The sequence below is a fragment of the Parastagonospora nodorum genome (genome assembly GCF_000146915.1).
Source record: "Parastagonospora nodorum SN15 chromosome Unknown scaffold_11, whole genome shotgun sequence".
Classification (NCBI taxonomy): Eukaryota; Fungi; Ascomycota; class Dothideomycetes; order Pleosporales; family Phaeosphaeriaceae; genus Parastagonospora; species Parastagonospora nodorum.
In genome coordinates this window covers 734932-752343 of record NW_001884559.1, presented here as the reverse complement: position 1 = coordinate 752343, position 17412 = coordinate 734932, and the positions used below count along the sequence as shown (strand labels likewise).

General features: G+C 53.4%; 7 protein-coding genes across 7 annotated transcripts; 4 read left to right on the top strand and 3 right to left on the bottom strand.

Annotated features, from left to right (window-relative positions):
* Positions 1-66: 66 nt before the first annotated feature.
* Positions 67-3931, bottom strand: SNOG_07603 (hypothetical protein; the record flags this gene model as incomplete). The annotated part of the gene is made up of 2 exons (XM_001797885.1): positions 67-3819; positions 3869-3931. 2 exons carry the CDS (start codon positions 3929-3931, stop codon positions 67-69), a joined length of 3816 nt encoding a protein of 1271 aa, XP_001797937.1.
* A 24-nt stretch (positions 3932-3955) lies between these two features.
* On the top strand, positions 3956-4279 carry SNOG_07602 (hypothetical protein; the record flags this gene model as incomplete). Its single annotated transcript, XM_001797884.1, has 2 exons — positions 3956-4048; positions 4232-4279. The coding sequence occupies 2 exons, from the start codon at positions 3956-3958 to the stop codon at positions 4277-4279; spliced, it is 141 nt and encodes a 46-aa protein (XP_001797936.1).
* A 76-nt stretch (positions 4280-4355) lies between these two features.
* On the bottom strand, positions 4356-10599 carry SNOG_07601 (hypothetical protein; the record flags this gene model as incomplete). The annotated part of the gene is made up of 4 exons (XM_001797883.1): positions 4356-4825; positions 4899-4975; positions 5291-7293; positions 7327-10599. The coding sequence occupies 4 exons, from the start codon at positions 10597-10599 to the stop codon at positions 4356-4358; spliced, it is 5823 nt and encodes a 1940-aa protein (XP_001797935.1).
* Positions 10600-11675: 1076 nt separating this feature from the next.
* Positions 11676-11866, top strand: SNOG_07600 (hypothetical protein; the record flags this gene model as incomplete). Its single annotated transcript, XM_001797882.1, has 2 exons — positions 11676-11710; positions 11791-11866. The coding sequence occupies 2 exons, from the start codon at positions 11676-11678 to the stop codon at positions 11864-11866; spliced, it is 111 nt and encodes a 36-aa protein (XP_001797934.1).
* A 556-nt stretch (positions 11867-12422) lies between these two features.
* Positions 12423-13680, top strand: SNOG_07599 (hypothetical protein; the record flags this gene model as incomplete). Its single annotated transcript, XM_001797881.1, has 3 exons — positions 12423-12699; positions 12749-13485; positions 13537-13680. The coding sequence occupies 3 exons, from the start codon at positions 12423-12425 to the stop codon at positions 13678-13680; spliced, it is 1158 nt and encodes a 385-aa protein (XP_001797933.1).
* A 717-nt stretch (positions 13681-14397) lies between these two features.
* On the top strand, positions 14398-16055 carry SNOG_07598 (hypothetical protein; the record flags this gene model as incomplete). The annotated part of the gene is made up of 2 exons (XM_001797880.1): positions 14398-14911; positions 15115-16055. 2 exons carry the CDS (start codon positions 14398-14400, stop codon positions 16053-16055), a joined length of 1455 nt encoding a protein of 484 aa, XP_001797932.1.
* Positions 16056-16223: 168 nt separating this feature from the next.
* Positions 16224-16884, bottom strand: SNOG_07597 (hypothetical protein; the record flags this gene model as incomplete). The annotated part of the gene is made up of 2 exons (XM_001797879.1): positions 16224-16741; positions 16797-16884. 2 exons carry the CDS (start codon positions 16882-16884, stop codon positions 16224-16226), a joined length of 606 nt encoding a protein of 201 aa, XP_001797931.1.
* Between the last annotated feature and the right edge of the window lie 528 nt (positions 16885-17412).

Sequence of the window (17412 nt, the reverse complement as noted above, 5' to 3'; positions counted from 1 at the left end):
TTAAAGACCTAACCTCAAGGAAATATTCATTTCTATCGCTCGAAAACCTCAACTCCTCATTGCTACCTATTTTGGTCCGATCCATCCACCCCTTCCCCCTCCCCTCGCCCTACTCGCCTTGAACCCGCCCCTACCCCGCGGACTCTTATTCTTCTCCACCCTCACCTTCCCACCACCATCACTGATATTCCCGCTCTTCTGCTTGACATGACCCAAACCGGGTCTACCATTCTTCGCGCCTCTACCCATGCCCGAACCAGACTTGGCCTTCCTGGCCTGTGCAGCGTCCGCGCCGTCGTCGTCCATGTCCATGTCATCGTCATCTTGAGTCCGCTTGTTGCTGAACTTCAACTTGCCCTTCTGACCACGCTGTGCAGCATCACGACCGCGGATTGCGTCGACGTAGGCGTTGATACCGGCTTCCAGAGTGGTGTTGGACTCGTCAATGTCCATGAGTACATCGTCATCGTCACCAGCGTCCTTGCTCTTCGATGACTTCTTCGATTTGGGCGCGTCGTTCTCGTCGTCCGATGCGCCGAGGATGAGTTTGCCGTCTTCGTCTCGGCGTACTGGCATCTTCTTCTGTGGCTGTTTGCGTTGACGCAGTGGCTTGGTAGATGATATGTTACCCAGTGCGCGTTTCGATAAGAGATCGAGGGGCTCGTCTTCATCTTCAACGATGTATGTTTTGCCACCTTTCGCGCCACCTCGTTGCTGTTTGCTTTGACTCTTGACAAATTCGTCTTCCGAGTCGCCCTCGCTGTCATCGCTATCGCTGCCGTAGACGGCTTGGTCGTATTCGCTTTCGAACTTGCCCTTGGGCTTCTCGGTTGCTTCTTCACCATCTTCTTCGGCTTGTTGCTTCTTCTTTTTGCGCTGCTCGCGTGTCTTGCGAATGTTGGTGATGAGTTTGCGGTCTTCAGCAGGAGTTGCACGCTCGACCTCATCCACACCAAACTTGCGGACCATGCGTTCGACGATATGCTTGACTTTTGCCTTGAAGTGTGCCTTGTGTTCGTGACTCCACACCATAAGATTCGACAGTAACGACTTAAGCCTGGGACGCACGAGCGACTCTGGTAGCGAAATTACCTCAACTTTGACAAAGCCCAACACACTCTGCACAATCTCCCGGTTGGGATTCTGGAGGAAAATATCCATGACCTCGAGCAAGCTATTGATTGTCTCATTTGAGATACGCGAGTGAAATTGAAAGAGTATGCGAGTTACTGCGGTAATGGAGGCAGAGATCATGTGAGGAGTGGATGCTGCGAGACCGGCTGATACCATGGTGAAGTACTCTTCGAGAGACGCCTCAACCGTTGGTGCATCGGCTGGCATGTTGGGCACTTTGGTCTGAACAACTTGGCCTCCCTCAGCCATCTTCTCACCCATGGCGACAAGAAGGTTGTAAGCCGCCTCTCGCGCCTTCTCGTTAGTCTCCTTAGCCGAAATGACAACCTCAGACAGAATTGAGGGGATGAAGTGGAGATCGCTCTGCGGAAGAGACTCGATGACCTGGAAGATGGCATGCAGTCTGTCTCGGCGCGCCGGTGCTGAGGCCTTTTCCGCACTCTGTATGAGAAGCTGCTGTAGCTCGCCGTTACGTTCCTTTAGCGCTGCCTTGCCATGCTCAGACTCTGCAAGACGGGGGATAAGCTTATAAGCTTTCTTCTGTAATTGTGGGTCCTTGTCTTTGTTGATCATGATCTCCGCCATGCGGAAAAGCGATCGGTAGCTGTCTCGCGGAAGATAGAGGGCAATTGTGATGATAAGATCCATCAGAGTGTGGCTCATGGGCGGCATCTTGTTCGGGCCTTGTGGTTGTTTCTGCTTGTCTGCTTGGGTCTGTGGACCCTCGGCTGGCAGGGATGCTTCAAGATTTGTCGCAACACGTTCGAAGGTCTCCATCAGCTCCTTCTCAGGCACGATGCTCAGATAAGCATTGATCGTCCTCAGAATAGTGCCTCGATACTGCGGAAGCGTTTGACTATAGACGTTGAATAGAACAGCCAGCATGTTGCTTGCAAATCCAGCCAGGTGGTCGAGGTTCTTCTTCGCATCCGCCTTGGAAATCCGAGCTTGTGCAAGCAAATCGTCCTCGCCTTCAAGATCCACAATGGCCTTATTGCTGTCGACTAAGTTGAGGAGTGCCTTGCAGATATCCGTCCGCAGATCAGCTTGACCGTACAGCAAGTTTGCCAGCATCTCGCAGAAGCCTTGATCAAATGCCTCGGTGAGATCAAGAGGCAAATCGCAGTAGCCTGGCAGCACCGACCATATCTGCTGAACCACTGTCTCGAAAACCTTGATCTCCATAGTCTTCTCGCGCGTGCCATGTTCGAGGACTTTGTTGTAAAGCTGCTCACTTAATGGTACCATCTCAGATCTGAAGTGCGCCAGTTTAGTGTTGTGGACTGCGTCTCGTAGCAAAGGCAGCATCCAAACTCGTCCAGTCTGCCCAGGCGGCGGTCGCGGAAGGTTCAATGGCAGAATCTGTAGGACGGCCTCTGGACCCATGGCGCTAATAGCTCTCGAAATGACAGCATCAGCTTCCTTCTTGCCTGCAAAGCTCTCGTTGCTGCGCAGATCGCCCACAGTCCTCAGCACAGGCTTGAGGATTGGGTCTGCCTGCCACCTCAGGGTTTCAAACATAGCGGACAGCATGTTGAACACTTCCATCCAGGCGGCCTGGTATTTGACGCTCAATAAGTCCTGTGCAATCTTCGCCACCTTTTCTAGTGTCTTTTCGTCGTATACTGAGGGTTCAAGGATGACGCTATCGGGTATCAAATTAACAAGGAAGGAAATCAAGCATTCAGAAGCCGAGATGCGGATGTTGTGCGAGGACGATGTGAGAAATTCGGAGATCATGGTGAAGAGCTCCGGAAGCTTCATGAAAGTATCTTCAGGCTCGATTTGCGCGGAGACCTCATAGCCCCGAGAGATGACAGCTATCCAGGGAGGCAACAGCTGCGAGTCGTTCTTCGAGGGCTGAAGTTCGGCAATGACCTCCAACAGGCGTGGAAGTTTTGCAGATGCAAGTTCGTCAACCATGCCGGCGAAAATGACCTCGAAAATTTCAAAGGCGGCCATGGTCAGAAACTCGTTGCTTGACTTGGAGATGTTAAGCAACAGCTCGCACAGCACGTCGATTTTCCTGCTGGGCCAGCCACCTGAAGATGTTGCAATTGTCTTGATCAGCTGAAGTGCGTGGATCAGATCTGGGTCTTTGTTCAGTCCATCCTTGTTGGCCTTGTTTTTCCTCGACTTCGCTGCGGCCTCCGCAATGTCATGCAGCATTTTCAGTGCCGTCTCTGCGCACATGTCTGCCGCCGGATGGTCGAGCGAAGGACTGGGTGGCGGGTTCGCAAGCACTTTTGCCAGCGCTTCCTGAGCCCTCTTACGTACTTTTGGCCGGGTGTCGACAGAGATCTGCAGCAGTCCCGCGACAGCCCTCCGAGGGCTAATCTGCGACTGGGGCAGCTCCCACGCGCGCGCATCCTGCACTACCAGCAGCGACTCGAGACATCCTATCGACGATCGTATGAGGGGCGCATCGGCGTCCTGGTGGGTGAGGGCGGGCGCAAGGCTTGTAATGATCTCGGTAAATTTGGAGCGTAGCAGAGGCGCGGGGACGTGAGGCGTAACGAGGTCGAGCAGGTAGATAGTAGCCGTTGCGCTTTCTTTGTTTGGTATGCCTTCTGAAGTGATCTGGCGACCCAGCAGTGCTAGCAACGCTGCAAAGTATGCTGTGGGTGTGAACTCCGACTTTTGCTGGCGCAGCGTTTCTTCGATGGCAGAGAGCAGCACATGCGTCTGAAATGTTAGCAGATATAATCTAGGAATACATGGACGGCTCAAATACCTGTTTCTGACTCTGTGCGTTCGGGTTGTCCCGAATCTTGGTGAGCCTTTCTTCGAGCGACATGGTGGGCACTTGTCGCAAAATATCATGCACGGCGCGGCTGGCTTCTCGAAAATTATCTACATGTCGGATTTAGTGTTCGAAAGACCGACACTTGCGCTAGTGTGGTTTCGACTAGCGGTATGTCACGTGCCTCGTGATCACCCCAGCCTAGAGGTTCCGTGCTTGGGTACTTCAGCCGACATGCAACATAAAGACAGACGTCCATCAGAGGGAAGCATTTGAGAATGGTATCATTGCCAGAATTGAATTGACATGGGTATAAACGTCAAACCTCTACTTCCATACTATACAAAAAAAAAGCCTAGCCCGAAGGCACAAGAAGTGACCAAGATCCTACCAGATCGCTGAATTTCCCATGTATCCACATCATTACAAGGCTGCTTTGGGGAAGTGTGTTGTACAAAGAATCTTAAAATCATCACTGCTACTCCTCCATCAAAGTGTCCTGCTGCTTGGGCCTGACACTACTCCTACTGCGTTTCTTGCCAATCGTCATGAAGCTGAGCCTTTTCTTCATGCTTCCCTTCATATTTCCGCCACTGCTCTCGCTCTTCAGACTTTTGCTGCCGCCTGTCTCTGGTCGTTTAGTCGTACTGGGAGTTCGTCCCAGACTCGTCTGACTCATGTTCTGGAACGCAGGCAAAGCTTCGGGCGCCGGTGAACTGGGCGTCACAGGGGTGGTTGCGTGATTCAGAAAACTAAGACTGAGGCGGTGCCGGCTGACTTCTTTGCTGGGGCTGCGCGTCGAAGTGGAGATGGAAGATGCGTCGTTGTTATCGTCGTCGGCCGGCTTGACGTCTTTGTCTTTGTCCTTGTCCTTGTCCTTGTCCGACTCGCCCATCAGAACACCTTTGGTGAGGAATGCGAGGCTGAGGCGTTTCTTGTCTTGACGGGCTGGTCTACCATTTGGTTGGGGCGAAGTCACACGTGTTCCGTTGGGCTGGTTGTCATCGGGCGTTGGACTCGCCAGATGCGAACGTGACGCTGTTGTGGCTATCCACGACCCTGTTGGCGAACGCATCATTGGTGCCATATTGAGCGGCGCTAGGACTGAGAGCTCCCTATAGAAAGCTGCTTCGAATCCTGGATGATCGTCAGCAGAGCCGTGGATAGAGATTGGTGGAATACATACGGTGCGTGAGGTCTGCTTTGGTGGCTTGCTGAGCAGGCCTCGTATACAGCGCTAGACAACGTCGAATGACCAGAGCGTAATCGACCAATGAAACTCGTAGCGCATTCTCTAGGGGGTTTGAATTACTCTCAGATTGCTCTTCAGGTTCGTCTTCTTCCTCCTGTTCGGGAGAAAGCAGGTCATGGTAATTGGCTACGCAGCTATCTGATGCTGTGTCTACAGCATACATCAGTTCTTGCGTAAGACTATTGAAGACACTATCATCTCCGTCGACGATTCTCTTCTCTATGGCACCGAGCTCAACAGTCTTTCGTGACGTGCGTTCAATGGCGGCCTGAAGAGGCGTGAGGGTAACATTGCCGACAGCTACAATCTCCGTTCGTCTCAGTATTGTGGGAAATGCTTCGGCAGTTGTGTAGACAGTCTTTTCAACTGTTGGCTCCTTGCTATTCGCATTGGATGGTGCTCGGCGCGATGCAGAAGTGAAATGAGATGGCCGTGACAGCAGATAGAAGTCTTTGACGGATTGCGAAACCTTTGCCCGCTGGAAGATCGGATGTGCGAGGTCCTTCTGTGGGCTGACGGGGAAGATCTGCAGGTACTGGCCTTCCACATCTTGCTCAGCGCCAGGGTTGAGGACTTGCGCTGCCGGATGCTGTTGCTGCATGCGATCAGTAAAGGAGGCAAGTCGATCTGTTGCAGAGCCTTCGAATATGTATTGCTTGTCGCGCAGTCCGGGAGGGAACCCTAGACCCTTGTACACAACCCTGAAGTATCGTGGGTTGGCGCGTTCGCCTTTTGCAATAGCCTCGTGGATCTTGGCCATGGCATGCTGCGTCCGGGCTAGCTTGGCAAAGTCAAATATGTTATGCTCGTATTGGGCCGCAAGCTCCGTGTACGCTGCCAATGCGTTGTTCCATGACTGTCCGCTCTCGTAGTGTTCGATCATCTGGAAGTACAGTTGCTCCTTACGCTCGAACGCCGTTTGGGGTGGGAAACTCGGATCAGTCAGAGGATCCACGGTGCTGTTCGGGTTCCATTCGTATAATTCGGCATGCAAACGAAGAGCGAGACCTGCCTCGGTAAAGTTTTGTGCGTCTGCTTGGAGCTCTACCAGCTGATGCACGTAGCGGATATAGATGTCCTCCTTTTGCATGTCCTTCAAAAACTCCATGAGGTGAAGCGTGTCCATGATGTGGAAGATCTCGCCAGCTGCTTCGGTGCTATGCACAGCTACAAGGAGATCCAGCAGTTCATCAATAGTGGCGATGAGTGTTTTCAGTGCTGCGAGGATCGGCTCTTCGGGATCCTGGGCCAGAGGCTCGAACAGCTCTACGAGCTCTTGTATGAAGTGCTTTTGCAAGACAGCCTCAGTCAAGTGTTTAGTCTTGAACAAATGATCCAGGCAATCAATCATTTCAGCCTGAATGAGTGAAAGATCCTCACTCAATGTCCACTCGCTAAGTATCATCGTCTGTAGTACTTCAATTGCGACACTACGCAACCCTTCGTGGACACTAAGACACAGTTCCACGATCGGAGCAACAAGGCCCGGTACGTATTGCACCTGGAAACCGCCCATCTTATCGAGCCCATATCGAGTCTTGTCTTCTGCGCTTGTTTCCCAGCCTATCGCTTCCCAACTTCGCTGCAGCAGATCCGCACCGTGCTCACGAACGTCACCTGCGATCTTCCAGACTGCACGTCGCTTCTGTTCTGGAAAGGTTTCCAATGCGAGTGCGTCGCTTCCGACAAGCTTCAACAGGGCATCGAAGAATGCTCGCCAGAGCTCCGTATTGAAATTATCGGCTTCGTCGGGTAGAGGGAGGAAAGAATCGACAAGAATGTTAAACAACTTCTCCAGGGCGCGCATAGTAGCCTTGTGGTGGTAGATATGTACGCTCAACCACGAGCTTGGATAGGCCTCGCAGTCAAGAATGGAGATGTAGACTTGCAATACGGAAAACAGGAATTCCGGTGCATCCTCCCTGGTCTTGTCGAGATGCATCAGTGCTGGCGAGTTCGACATGGCAGCAAGGATGGCAGATATTTCCGCCAACGCCTCGTCGAATGTCGAGGCGACCGCGACTGGCCGAGATTGGAACGGGTACGTGGTTGGGAACAAAAGTGACAGGGTTTTCTTCGCTGGTCGAGGTGTTGCTTGTATCGCGCGGTACGAGTTCACCAGCTTTTCCATGTAGTCGCAGGTTTCTTGTCCAAGCTCTTCTACCTGCGATGCAACTACTGAGCAACAAAGACGCACCTGCTCCTTCCACTGATCAGTGACTTGCTCTACTTTACCCCAGTACGGGGCTAGCCATTTTGCCGTCTTGCTTAGAAGGAGACGTCGAACCTCTGGGGTACGAAAGATCTGAAGGTCCGAGATATGGTGGATCAGCAGGAGCTTGTAGAGGATTAGTTTGCCCTGTACATCTGCACACGACTCGATGAAACTTTCGGCTAGCTTGAAGACGTCCAGTGCGGGCATGCAACCGTCCAACTCTGGCAGCCACGAATGAAAGTTCTGCACTAGAAGAGTCTTGGTGCCGATGACTACGGGCGATTTGCTCTTCATCAATGCCTCAAAAGAAGTAAAAAGGACCTTCATCTCCCGAGTGAACTGGACACGGTCCTTGATGCCGATGCTCTCCTCTTTCGCTCTCTGTTTTTCACGGGCATTGACCAAGAATTTCATGATGAGCTTGCCGACCTTGAAGGTAGCCCGTAATCGACGCGAGCACTCTGGATCAGCAGGTTTGGCAAGCAACCGGCCATAGCTCTGCATCAGGCATGATGTGACAAGAGAGTGAAAGACTTTCGTTCGGGCATATTGGTCCACCAGAGGCTCGAGATTGAACCTGCGATCATAGACGATGCCAAAAACTATGACAAGAGCGTTGAAGACGAGGTCCTCGTACTCATCGCTTCCAGCATAGTGACTCTGAATTGCGAAGAGTGCATCAAAGACTACGTCGAGCAGCTTGACGATCTCGATCTCAGGCACAAAGTTGAACCGCCGCAGAAGAGCTACAAGCTCGCCGGCTGGCTGATCTTGCCACTTGACGAGACCCAGGATAGTTGGATCTTGGGAATATTTTGTGCTGCAGAGGAATGTTTTGAGATGTACAGCCGCCATCGGACCCATGACGTGCTCATCTTTTCTCCTGGCGCTCCATGGAAGACCAAGATAGGCTCCTTTGCCAGCAATCATGCCTGACGTGTATTCGTCATAGCGGTACAGAGTTAATGCGTGGTCTCCGTCGCGTATGAACGCGTCCTGATTCCAGAGCGGCATCCAACAGAGCGCGAATGGGAACCCTGGCGCATCTGCAACGCTCATGACAAGATGCGATCCGGGGACGTCTTGAGGGTCAATTGCGAGTCGAATGGTGGAATTCCAGCCTTGACCTCGCTCCACTGCGGTTGTGCGCCAAGCTGTATGTCCGGCACTGTTGGCTGAAGGATATATACAACCATCAATACGTTCACCGGAGCTCTTTCGCACCTCGATGGTGAGCTGCAAGTTAGTCATTGCAGATGACTGGACTAGTGGTACAGTCCCAGTCTTTGGGTGAGCAAGAAATGCGTTCTTCGGCAGGAAAGGCTCGGCGAGAGTTAGGTAGATGTCGCTTCTAGGTTTTGTTGGTGCTCCTGAAAACCCGATTTTCCGCGTGGGTTTGACATTGTGGAGTAGGGTAGGTGTCTTTTCAATGAGTCGTTCGGCATCGGGGTGGACAAATGCTTTCAAGTGAACAGTAATCTGGCTGATAGGCGCGTTTTGCGTGTATTTGCCGCTCGGGCTGGGGTACACTTCTGCTAACAGACTGTCCCAGCCGGCGTCGTCTTTTAGTGTTTCGTCAGATTGCGTTGCTGTTGTCCACATGGTCACTGTCTGGTCAATCTCGGCTTCGCTACGCATGATCTGGTTCACATTGAGCACGCCAACGGCGTTGACTCGCTTTATCGTCTTATGATCTTTGGACAGGGCTCTTGATCTTGTGGCTGCGGATTCTGGGCGGTCGTCTGAGCCCTGCGACCTGATGAGGTCCGAGCTGTTTAGGCGCGGACTGGAAGATGAATTGGTGGTTTGGGGGCTGGCCGACTCTTTCCGTTTGGAGCCAAACATGACGCTCCGTCTGCCGCCCTTGACGCTTCCGATATTCGAGCGCTGTATGTCAGAACCATTGGTGGTTGTGGCGTCTTTTTGAACGCCCATCTTCTCGCTGGCTGTCTGTGCACGTAGCGATTCGTTGGTCATGAGCTTGAAGATGAGGTACAGCGTGGAACCAGAACCTGCGCCTTCTCCAATATCCGTCGAGCTGAGGTCTACTAACAGCGAGCGTAGCTTGTCCCCGGCTAGCGGCACAGGCGAGCCGTCTCGCGTGGTCAAGTCGAAGGAGTATGCTTCAGATAGCGGTTGCGGTTGTGCACCAGGCGCCTTCAGGCACAGATGCATGCTGACTTGGGCAGCGCCGAGCACAACGTCGCCTTGTGCGTGTCGCAAGCTCACATACAGGTGGTGTAAGTTGTGCTCGTCAATTTGGGGGGTCGGGCGGCTCTCCAGCAGGCTCATCATGGACTGCAGTTTCGTGATCTCAATGGCCGAGTCGTCGCCCGTCAATATGCGTCCGCGTTGCGAGGGGTTCCGCACGATGACGTCTCCGCTCAGCATCTTGTTGCCCGCCACCAGGTCCCATACGGTGGCCTCGCGCACCTTTTCCAGCTCTTTTGCGGTCAGCACCTTGTGCAGCAGCTGCCGCCGGGCGGTGTCCAGACGGGTTACGAGGGCGGACATCTTGTCCAGCGAGCCATATTTGCGCACCAGCAGCAGCTCGTGCACCTTGGTCGAGTGCCATTCGCGCAGACACGAGGCGATCTCGTCGACCAGGGGCTCTTGGGCAGAGGTGGGCGTCTCGTCGCCAATCTTCAGCATGGGCACGGGCGCGGGCGGGCGCGGGGCATTGGGGTCTGAGATGGGCGACAGCGGCAGCATCAGCTGCTGGAGGTGCTCTTCGCGGGCGGTCCACTGCGACGCGTGCGAGCCGGCGCGCTTCCTGTTGGAGCGGCGGCGCTCGAGCGGACGCGCCGTGGACGAGGACAGGGCGGAGACGGCATCGCTCTTGGACGCCCTCGTCTTTGCGTTCGGGGAGGTGGTGCGGGTGCTCTCGGTGGGCGTCACGACGCCGTTGGGGCCCTTCTCGTGGCTGTCGGCCGTGGTCCCCTGCGCGCCTGCCTCGTTGGCGGCGTCGCTCTTTCTCCCCTCGCCCAGCACCTCGCGCACCTCGACGCAGCTGCGCGGGAAGATGCCCGAGAAGACGCGCGCCTCTAGCGTCTGGCCCTTGACGCTCGTGAGGCCGGCCAGCAGTGAGGGCGGCGCAACCAGATAGCCGCGGTACCACGACCCGTCCCTCCCTCCCTGTTCGATGATGTACAGCTCATCGCCAATTTCCAGCGGCAGGTCCGCCGTCGACGACGGCTGGAAGGGATATGTGCAGATGGCGAACGCGATGCGCGGCAGCGGCCTCCAGCTCGGCATGGCACCAGTCGTGGGGGGGCTATCGTGAAGCAATTCGGCGCGGGGGCATTACGAGCACGCGCCGTGCGATTGATGTGGGTGTCGTGAATGTTTGGGGGTTGCGGTCTCGTGCTGTCGGTCTGGTTTGCTCTCCATGTGCGGCGCGCCCCTGATGGATGCTGTGGCTACTCTTCCCCACACCCAAACTTTGGATGCACGTGCAGCTCAACTATCGAGTCAGCTCGCGCAACGGCCAGGAAGCTATGGTCAAGAGGCGTCGCGTGTCAGCAGAGATTCCCTTCCGTTCTGCCGCAATTGTGTCCGGATCCTCCAAAAGGTCCAAGGTGGCCGGTTCTTTGCGAGACGTCAATTTCTCACATGCGGGTTCTTGATAATGCACAGACAAATACTACACATCCCTGCACCACCAACAACACGCCCTCGTTGCACAGAAACCATCTGACACCAGCCCAATCTAACCTTCCACCCAGTCGGATCACAGTCCCATGTGCCTATTGTGTCGCAGCCCATGCTCACGCACTTCAACTCCCTGCTGCTAGCGAAACCATCCCTATGCTAACCATGCTGCCTTATGCACACACGGCTGGCAACTTCCGGTCCTCAGATCCCCGACTCGCGACAGATCGCCGCCTGGAGAAAATAAATCGCTGGTCGGAGATGTTGGACCGTCCGCTCCTGCCACCGGCGGTACCATTTCTGCTGAGGCCATGATGTGACGAACGCCATCATGGAACATGCCGTCAAAAGTCTATCTCTCCTTGCTTGCGGCCCGTTGACCGTCAGTGGTACCAAGTAGTCGACACGCCGAACGATCGCTGCACTAGGAGCATAATTCACCGACTGTGATACGCTTACGCCCAACCTTTTACCATGACCGGCTCACATCATTGGTCCTAGGCTCTAATCCATGTTAGAATGTCATCGGCTCACAACTTACATCTTCACCGCCTGGAAATTTCGAAACCTGCAAGGACTCGCACACAGGAGTTCATTTCTTCATCAGTTATGAACGATTAAATAACATCCACTCTGCATTGCGATCGGGCCAATCACGACATACGAGTCAGCATGCAGTCATGGACCGATATAGCCTTCACGCTGCGAATTCCGAGTAAGTAAACCGGAGTGGAGCCATCTTCACAATATACTACACGTGGCAAAAGACAAGGAAGATTACTAGTTGATCGACAGTGCATCTCCATTTTCCGACTGTAAAGGGCCGCATTTCGTTCTGGGCACGCTGAGCTATGGCCTAGAACCAGTCTGAACGTAGAATTATTTCTTGTTGTTTAGTTCTTGGCTAAACGTCGAGCTTTTCTATCAATGTTGTTGTCAGAGGAAAAGATAACTCCAGGTGTGAGATGACATAGTTGCGATGTATACACTATGTTCACTAGCGCCTTCCTATGCTCGCGATACCCACCCTAAACACTGACATCCAACAACTTTTATCCTTGTATCAACAAGCCAACAACTTATTCGTATCGAGAACATGGCATCTTGCTACGTCAAAGGCGAGTTGCTCAATGACACCAGAGCACGAGTCATGCCGGGACCATAATGCGGGGTGAATGGTGTCAAGGACGCATTGGATATTGTCTTCCGCCTGGACTCCCGAAAGCTGTGGTCAGCACACCCAGAACATTGAGACGATCATGCGCCAGACCAGCAAAGGCATAGGATCATTTGAGACCGGCGCTGAGGGAGGCTGAATGGTTCCTGCGCTTTGGGGTACTTATCTCAGGGTCCGACCTTGACGCGTCGCGCCTGTTTGTCTTTCCTTTAAGCTTCACACACTTTACTTTGACTTCTAATTTACAAACATGGGCAACCACGCTTTGATCTACGGCGCGTCGGGCATTTCTGGCTGGGCTATCGTCAATGCTATTCTGAATGGTTATCCCTCAAAGGATGCGTTCTCCAAAGTCACCGCCATGGTCAATCGACCGTTGACACGAGAAATGGCTCTTTGGCCAGACGATCCAAGGTTGCAGATTGTGTCAGGAGTCGATCTGGTCAAGGGGACTCAAGAAGAGCTTGAGAAGCAGATCAAGGAGAAAGTTACTGACGTTGAGAGCGTCACCCAGGTTTACTTTTACTGTGAGCGAATGTTGGCTACAGTTGGAGAGAGAAAACTAACGATGACAAGCATACAAGCAATCAGATGACGCAGAGTACGAATGCAAGGTGAACGAAGAAATGTTGGAACGAGCAGTTACTGCGATCGACCATCTCTCCTCCAAGCTTTCGTATGTCCTCCTACCCACCGGAACCAAGATCTACGGCTGCCAGATGCTGGACAAGTTTCCATTCTCAAACGATCTACCGCTAAAGGAGACTCTCCCTCCAATTCCCGAGCCATACATTTCTCAGCTCTTCTACTACAACCAGATCGACTGCCTCAAGCGCATATCCAAAGGCAAGAAGTGGAGCTGGTGCGAAGTGCGACCAGACAACATTATCGGTTTCGTGCCCAACAACAACGCCTACAACCTCGGACAGACACTCGCGTTGTACCTTTCTCTATATCGTGCAGTAGAGGGCGAAGCCGCAAAGTGTCCATTCCCAGGTACAGAAAAGTCCTGGGTGAACAAATACAACGAATCGCCACAGGACATGGTTGCGCACTTCTCCATCCACGCCTCGTTGCATCCCGAGAAGACAGCGTCACAGAGCTTCAATGTCGGCGGCCAAGAAGACACTTGGAGCGGCAAGTGGCCGATCATCTGCGAATACTTTGGTTTGAAGGGTACTGGCCCCCAGGAGAACTCACCGCAACCTGGCGCGTATATCGCCGCGCATAGGAAAGAATGGGACGAGCTGGAGAAGAAGCATAATCTCAAGGAAGGGAGTGTGGATAGCGATATCTCACATCCGGGATTTCAAGTAAGAGCATATCTTGTTTGCGCGGAGAGCTTGGCTAATACATTTTCTTAGTATTTCATCATGACCCTGTTTGATTTTGATCGCCAGATGAGCATGGAGGCTTCGCACAAGGCGGGATATACGGAGGAGATTCGGACGCCCGAAACGTGGAAGATTGCTTTCGATCGCATGAGGCAGGCAAAGGTCATCCCCTAGGGCTAGTTAATGCAAATGTTCACATTTCCCGTCATCATGGGTGCGAAGGTGAGAAGGAAAGTCAGAAGGAGGGTCATTATGACCAGTGATGAGGCCGCTACACCCCTTGTCGCATTAGAAAAGCGCAAATCACAGACGTCTCAATCAATTCCTTCTCTGCTCAATCAGATTATTCATGACAATTTTCATACCGCGCTCCCCAAATCGCAAGATTGAAAACATGACTCCAGTCAGCTAGATGCAACTCGGCACACGAGTCGTCCTGAATGGCATTGGAGCCACCCTTCGCGGGGTATGCGGGGTCTCCCATGGTACACCACGCTAAAGCATTTCCAACCTCCAAGATTCCGATGTTCAGACAACGTGACCAGGCGTTACTCTCGTTGACATTGAATATGATTCACTGAAATGCCATCAGTAGACTGATGAGCGTTATTGACCAAGCGAGCACAGTTACGATGAGTCAATGCTACCAAAGTTGAACTTCATTCAGCGATTTCAACTTTTGGTCTGCACACCTGCGGTCGGAAATGCTTTGGCGGAAACGTGCCGCCACACTCTGAAATGACAGCGGCTTACTGATTCACCGGCAACAGCGTCATGGTCACAGGGACCAATAAGCTGGACTATAATTAAACTGCTGGTATTTTGTCTTTGCTTCGACCAACAACTTTCCACAGCAGTCCTATCTCACTCAGATCACGCAGCTTTGCCAACATGGGTCTAGTCGACACATACAGTCTGTACCAGATCGCAATCTGGGTCCCAGTTGCCTTCATTTCCTACACACTCCTAAACTTCGTGTACAACATCACTCTCCACCCCCTCGCGAAATTCCCAGGTCCACTACTATGGCGCATATCTCCCATCCCATCCGTCATCTCCCTCCTGCGCGGCCGCATAGCCTTCGACTACAAAGTCCTACACGATAAATACGGCCCGGTGGTGCGCGTCATGCCCAACGAACTCTCCTTCAACACCGCAAAGGCCTGGGACGACATCTACGGGCACCGCGTCGGGCTGCAGAACATGGACAAGGATCCGATCCACGTTGGTGCCGTCGAGGCGATTCCTGGGGCTACAAATTTGACAATGGCGCCCGATACGCATCATGCGAGGCAGAGGAGAGCGCTGGCGCATGCGTTTTCTAAACAGGCGTTACTCGAGCAGGAGCCGATTCTGCGGGGCTATGTGGATCTGTTTGTGCGGAAGTTGAGGGAGATGGCACACAGTGGGAAGTCGGCGAATATGGTGTCTTGGTTTAATTTTTGCACATTTGATATCATTGGTGATTTGTCGTTTGGAGAGCCGTTTGGGTGTTTGCGAGAAGGTCGGTACTCCTCCCGTCACTGGTTGTTTATATTGCTTTTCGACTATCAGGAATCTTCTCGACTTAACATATGATTGTGTATATGTACTGACAAACCACCCCAGGCGAAGGTTCCGAATCCGCAAACTGGGTTGTCCTCATCTACGAAGCCATCAAATCCGGCGCCATCGAGCAAGCCACGCGCCGCTTCGCCGCACCAGGCTCCCTCTCCCAACGCTTCCTGATGTGGTGCATACCCTCTGCCATCCGCGAGCGAAGAACCCGCCATCTCCGCAACAGCACGGAGAAAACCGTGCGCCGCATGGCGACCAAGACGGAGCACCGCGACTTCATCTGGTACATCCTCAAGCAGCGCGAGAAGAAGAACGAAGTCAGCGACGACGAAGTCATCATGAACGCCGCGCTCTTCATCGTCGCCGGCAGCGAAACTACCGCCACAGAACTCTGCGGGTTGACGAATTATCTCCTGCGCAATCCGCCCATGCACAAGAAGATCGTGGCGGAGATTAGAGAGGCGTGCAAGACCGAGGAGGACATCAACATGGATGTCCTGGCGGATCTGCCGTACATGAATGCTTGTATCGAGGAAGGTCTGCGCATCTTCCCACCTGTTCCAATCGGTTTGCTACGTACCGTGCCCAAAGGTGGTTCTCTGATCGACGGCCACGCCGTCCCCGGCGGCACATCTGTATGCGTAGCATCCTGGGCCGCCGCACACTCCGCCTCCAACTTCGCGGACCCAGACAGTTTCATTCCAGAGCGCTTCATGGACACGCCGTCATCACGCGAAAAGTACGGCAGCGACATCAAGAAAGCCGCGCAGCCGTTCTCAACAGGTCCGCGAGGCTGTATTGGGCGCAACTTGACGTATGTCGAGTTGAGGCTGATTCTGGCGGCGCTGTTGTGGAATTTCGACATTGAGTTTGCGGATGGGGCGCCGTTGTGGCATCCGAAGAATGAATTTGAGGGGCTGAGAGCGTATAATACGTGGGAGAAGAGTCCGTTGATGATTAAGTTGAAGGATGTTAGGAAGACGCCTGCGTAGAGGGTTGGTGTGGGTGGTGAAGATCGCAGTTCTCGTACGTAGAAGCAGGAAAAGAAGCATGTTCGTTGATGGTGTCTGCGGCAGTAATTGTGCTGCTTTCATTATAGCACATACATTCATTGCCCAGCGATCGCATCTCACGTCTTCTTCCCTCACGCACATCCCCCTTCACAGCATCGTCTTCGCCGCATGATAACCCGCCGCCCAATGCCAAAGCCTCGCATCCACCGTCTTCCCCTCCCTATCATACTGTACCAGCCTCTCATAAAGCTCCCCAACCGGCACCACCACCCTCTCGATAAACTCGCCATCCTCCAGCTTCTGCTCCGGCTCCTCATCGCCCTCTTTGAGATCCACCTCCACAACCGCCAGCTGCATATTCGCCGTACTCAGCCCCGGATCGCTCACAATGGTCGGGCTAATGAAACTTAGCCTGCCCTTGTACCCCGTCTCCTCGTGCAGCTCGCGCACACTCGCGTCGCTGGGCGATTCCTTCTCGTCGACCAGGCCGGCGGGGAGCTCGACGCACACGGCGTCGACGGGCGGGCGGTACTGCAAGATGATGATGGTCGAGGGCGGGCGGTTTGGGTGCCGGATTATGGTGACGATGGCGACGGCGTCGACACCGGCTTTGCCACGGGTTTTGCGCGCGGCGGCTTCCCAGACGCGGTCTTTGCCTGTTTGGTCTGTGGGTGGGGTTAGTGTGGGATGTTGGGGAACGTGGGGTGAGCATGTTATTACCTTGCCATGAGATCTTCTGAAACTCGATCCATTTCGCTTCGGTTGCGGGGAGTTCCTCGACTTTGACAATTTTTGGGTCTTGTGGCATGTTGTAGGCGGCACTGAAGCGTGTAGTTCTGGAGAAGGTGCGGGTTGGGATTGAGGTTGCGTTGAGCGATTGAGCTGAGATTCGATGGACGGACTTGATAGATGCGGGTGCTCGCCTTATTAAGCAATTAGAGAGTGTCTTGTACATTTGTCGTGTACACAAAAGTAGAGCACAGGCTGACGTCTAAGACTTGAGGAGCATGGGCCATGCCCCGCGTCTGCGTCATTAGCCCGTTTACGCGATGTCACGTGCGCGCAACCTTTCATCGCTCGTCAGACTGATGTTTGAAAACTTGTCTTGGCAAGTGTTGGGCACAGCTTTAGATACCAAAAGACTTTGTGTATTGAGACTTCCACGAGTTCAGGTCAATGTGGTAGATCTGGATCATGGACATAGCCGCAGCACAAGACTTCAGGTCTTCATGTAGTATCAGGACCAGATTGCGTGCCTGCGAGGCCATGAACTACAGTTTATTTCTTCCTGTTTGATTTCATTGACATCTAACTGCGTATCCAAGTCGTCTTCCAA